General features: G+C 43.8%; 1 protein-coding gene across 1 annotated transcript; it reads left to right on the forward strand.

Moving 5' to 3' along the window:
- The first annotated feature begins 1,367 nt into the window (after positions 1 to 1,367).
- On the forward strand, positions 1,368 to 4,437 carry FZD2 (frizzled class receptor 2). Its single transcript, XM_087892218.1, has one exon. The coding sequence runs from the start codon at positions 1,782 to 1,784 to the stop codon at positions 3,447 to 3,449; it is 1,668 nt and encodes a 555-aa protein (XP_087748344.1). The 5' UTR covers positions 1,368 to 1,781; the 3' UTR covers positions 3,450 to 4,437.
- Positions 4,438 to 4,679: the final 242 nt, after the last annotated feature.

Below are 4,679 nucleotides of genomic sequence, written 5' to 3' on the forward strand. Positions count from 1 at the left end.
ATATCCCCCCCCCCTTTTTTTTGAGTTTGAAATAACTTTTGAGATGCTGCCGAGCTAGGCTGCAGTTGTACTTGGCATCAGGGGCATTTGGTATTTGGATGCTCTCTACAGTGTTGGAGCATTTGCTATAAAGGTCTATATTAAGTCAAAATACTTGACTGTCGTCAGACTAATTATAATCTGTATTAGCAGCAGTATTGCGTTCAAATCATGGGAGGTAACGTCAATTGTAGTCTGTTTTGTTAGACCACACCTGAAGTCCCATGTCCACTTCTGGACATTGCATTTTAAAAGGGGCACAATGAATCAGGAATTGATTCAGGGGAGAGCTGCCAAAAAAGAAAGGGAGTTGGAATGGAAAGCCATCCTCTATGAAAGTGAAGAAAGGAATTGGACATATCTAGTTTGCAAACCAGAAGACCGAAAAGAAATAGGCTAGCTATGTATCAATATCTAGAAGGTTGTTAATGGGGTGGACATGTTTTTGTTTAAAACCACAAAACAGGACAAAGACAATAAAAATTAAAAGAAAGAAAATTCAAGATGAATGCTATTTTCCTAATGATGAGGAATGTTAACCCATGAAACAATAAGCCTAAAACAGGGATGGACAAATGTTTTCAACAGGAGATGGATGATTATCTACCCTCCTCCATTCTCAACACAGAGGCTAATATTGTTTAATCTGAAGGAACTAATTTTTAAAACCTCAGGTTGTTATATAAGAAAATAATACAGATAGAAAGGCCTCTAAGCCTGCCACACATGTAGTTTTGTTTATTGAAGAGCAATGATAGCAGAACATTCTCCCTCCCCCCTCTCTCATTATACTAGCCGCAAAGATATGGGGGAGAAGAAATAATCTTTCTACCTAGATAGTAACAACTAATCTATTGTGTAACAGAGGCCTTCCCCAAACAAAATACCAGGGAGTTCACTAGTTTAAAAAACAAAAGAAACACAGGCAATAGGAGGGTGGGGGAAAACCTGTGAAACGTATTAGTGTGTGTTCCAGGCAGGGGTTTTTTTTTTTTTTTGGTGTGTGTGTGCTTTGGTTGGAAATTGTTTTCAGAAGGAAGACATAACTGCCTTTACACGTTATTTATTATAATTTGGGAAGGGGGAGGGAGCTGAGTTTGCCTCACAACCAAGGTAATCTGCCTGCTAATAATTTAATTATGACTGGAGGTGAATAATGTTAATCCAAGGTAAATTATTTCTCCTTTAAAACAGCCACAGGACACCCGGGCAGAAAGAAATCTGGCTTTCGGTTCGTGCTCTCGTTATTCCTCCCCCACCCCACCCCGAGGTGGCTGACCAATCCCAGGAAGGAAGGAGGGGACGAGGGCTGGTCCCTGCATTTGAATCTGATTGGGCGACAATAAATTTTGGGAAGGGGTTTAGGCATCTCTTTGATGGAGATGCAAGCGGCCGGGCGGGAGGAGGCAAGGAGAGAAGGGGCTGGCCTGGAATTGATTAAGTTGGGAGGAGAAAGAGGAGAAGGCTGGGCGAAGCGCAACTCAGCCCGGGGGCCCTCCTTTGAAACAGACTAATTGGGGAGGGAAGACACAAAGGGAAGCGAAAGGCGCTTGGAGAGACGCGCGGCGAGGAAGAGTTCCCGCTGGGTGAGTGGAGTTTTGCCTCCGTCAGCTCTCCGAGGCTGATCCCAAAAAGTTTTGCCAGGACTAGGGTCCCCGAAGCAAGTGACAGATCCCAGCTCGTCCTGGGGAGGAGACAAAAGCGCTCGGGTATCCGTAAGAGCTGACGGGGAGCAAACCACCATGCGCCTTGCCGACGCGTCCTTGGCCCGTTGCCTGCTGCTGCCGTTGCTCTTGGGATCCTGCTGGGCCCAGTTCCACGGAGAGAAGGGCATTTCTATCCCCGACCATGGCTTCTGCCAGCCTATTTCCATTCCGTTGTGCACTGACATTGCATACAACCAGACGATCATGCCCAATTTGCTGGGACATACCAGCCAAGAGGATGCTGGCTTGGAGGTCCATCAGTTCTACCCTTTGGTGAAGGTCCAGTGCTCCCCGGAGCTCAAATTCTTCCTTTGCTCTATGTATGCCCCTGTGTGCACTGTCTTGGAGCAAGCCATTCCACCTTGCCGATCCATTTGTGAGAGGGCACGTCAAGGCTGTGAAGCTCTCATGAATAAATTTGGCTTCCAGTGGCCAGAACGACTGCGCTGTGAGAACTTTCCCCGCCATGGAGCAGAGCAGATCTGTGTAGGGCAGAACCATTCAGAGGAAGGTGGCTCTCCAGCATTGATTACAAGTGCCACTCCAATTGCTGGACAGGGTACTGCTGGGCCACCACGTTATGCCACTCTGGACCACCCTTTCCACTGCCCACGAGTTCTTAAAGTGCCGAGCTACCTCAACTACAAGTTTCTTGGAGAGAAAGACTGCGCAGCACCATGTGAACCCACCAAGAATGATGGGCACATGTTCTTCAATCAAGAGGAGATTCATTTTGCACGCATCTGGATTCTCATCTGGTCTGTTTTGTGTTGTGCCTCTACTTTCTTTACTGTCACTACCTATCTGGTGGACATGCAGCGCTTTCGCTACCCAGAAAGACCCATCATCTTCCTCTCTGGCTGTTACACCATGGTCTCTGTAGCCTATATTGCAGGATTTGTATTGGAGGAACGGGTGGTGTGCAATGAACGTTTCCAAGATGATGGCTATCGGACAGTGGTGCAGGGTACCAAAAAGGAAGGCTGCACCATACTTTTCATGATGCTGTACTTCTTCAGCATGGCCAGCTCCATCTGGTGGGTCATCTTGTCCCTCACTTGGTTTCTTGCAGCTGGCATGAAGTGGGGACATGAAGCCATTGAAGCCAACTCACAATATTTTCACTTGGCAGCCTGGGCTGTGCCTGCTGTCAAAACGATTACCATCCTGGCCATGGGGCAAATTGATGGTGATCTCCTCAGTGGTGTCTGTTTTGTGGGGCTTAACAACATAGACCCACTTCGGGGCTTTGTTTTAGCTCCCCTCTTTGTCTATCTCTTTATAGGCACCTCATTTCTTTTAGCAGGCTTTGTGTCACTTTTCCGTATCCGTACCATCATGAAACATGGGGGCACCAAAACAGAGAAGCTGGAGCGTCTCATGGTGCGCATTGGGGTCTTCAGTGTCCTCTATACAGTGCCAGCCACCATTGTTATTGCTTGCTACTTCTATGAACAGGCCTTCCGTGAGCACTGGGAGCGGAGCTGGATTAGCCAAAACTGTAAAAGTTTGGCCATTCCCTGTCCACTTCAATACACCCCACGCATGACCCCTGACTTCACTGTCTACATGATCAAGTATCTCATGACGCTGATTGTGGGCATCACTTCAGGTTTCTGGATCTGGTCTGGGAAAACCCTTCATTCCTGGAGGAAGTTTTATACCAGGCTAACTAACAGCAAACATGGGGAGACTACTGTTTGAGAAGAGATAATGGAGAAAGCAGATTGCCAGCTCCAGAATTTCAAGAAAATACCAGATCTGCCTGCATCTCCTTCCTTGAGCTGATTCTGTTTGTATGTATGGGGAGATGTTCTTTGGAAAACCTCCCTGCAATTTGGGGAGTGGGGCTTTTTTACTACATAAAGCTGAAAACTCCTCTGACAATCGGAGAGGAAAAAAAGAAAAACAAAGGAGAAAAACTCCAAGTATTTAAAACTCTCTCATTTTAATTAAAACAAGTTCTAAACTTCTTTGCTTTAGGTTTTTAATTAACTATTAAAGGGTGTCTTTTTGTAATTAAAATTGTAAATAGCATTTGTAAATTTAATTATATATTTCTATTTAAAAACAAGTAAGAGAACAGCAGCAAGGACTTTATTTTTCAGAAAAAGTATGGAGAGGTCAAAGAAAGAAAAACTATTTTTTCATCTTCTTTTCTTTGAACTCTATTTTTCCCCCTTTTTCCTTTGCTTTCCTCTCTCTCTGGAGCCAGGAGTATGTGCTGTTTGGGTTGGCCCTTAATAGGCTATTTTTTCCTAAGCTTTTCATGAGAGCCAGGTTTTGTATCACTCCTAGCACCCAACCCACCTTAAACATCTTCCATCAACTCCCTTTTGCATGCTACAGTTTTTGATATATTTCCAGGAGTACTTCTTCCATCTCATTTTTTCTTTTCCAGATTGAAAGTTTGGCAAGCGATGTTCTTTCTGAAAATATATTTGGGGGTGGGTTTGGGGAAGATGGCTGAGCCTTCTCGCCTTTGCTGAAATTTGGGCCTTAGCTGTGCAGATTTTCTTATGTTTATTTCTTTTAGAGAATTATGACCTCCAAGAAAGTTTTTCTTGCCTTAAGCCACAGAATTCTTTTTCTGTTACATTTGTATGTTTCTATTTTTTCCTAGATGTTTTGTACAAAAGGTAGCTTTTTAAAAATGACATTTCCTTTATTAAACAAACTTGTTCTTTGCAAATTCAGTTTGAGTATTTTTCAAAAGCAGCAGCGGCCGTCTCCAAAACAATTTATTGGTGAGCTATCCACTTAGCTTCTAGAAAGTAACTAAAACCTGCAATTGATATTTCACAGCACAATATCCATTTGCTTGAAGAGAAGGATCTTAAAAAAGCTTTTTTTTAAAAAGCTATTGGGACATGCTTAGTGGCATTTTAGAAAGTTTAAAGGGAATTTATCTCTTTCAATTGAAAAATACTGTCT

Source organism: Pantherophis guttatus, chromosome 4 (assembly GCF_059756535.1).
Source record: "Pantherophis guttatus breed Tessera chromosome 4, ASM5975653v1, whole genome shotgun sequence".
NCBI classification, from domain to species: Eukaryota; Metazoa; Chordata; class Lepidosauria; order Squamata; family Colubridae; genus Pantherophis; species Pantherophis guttatus.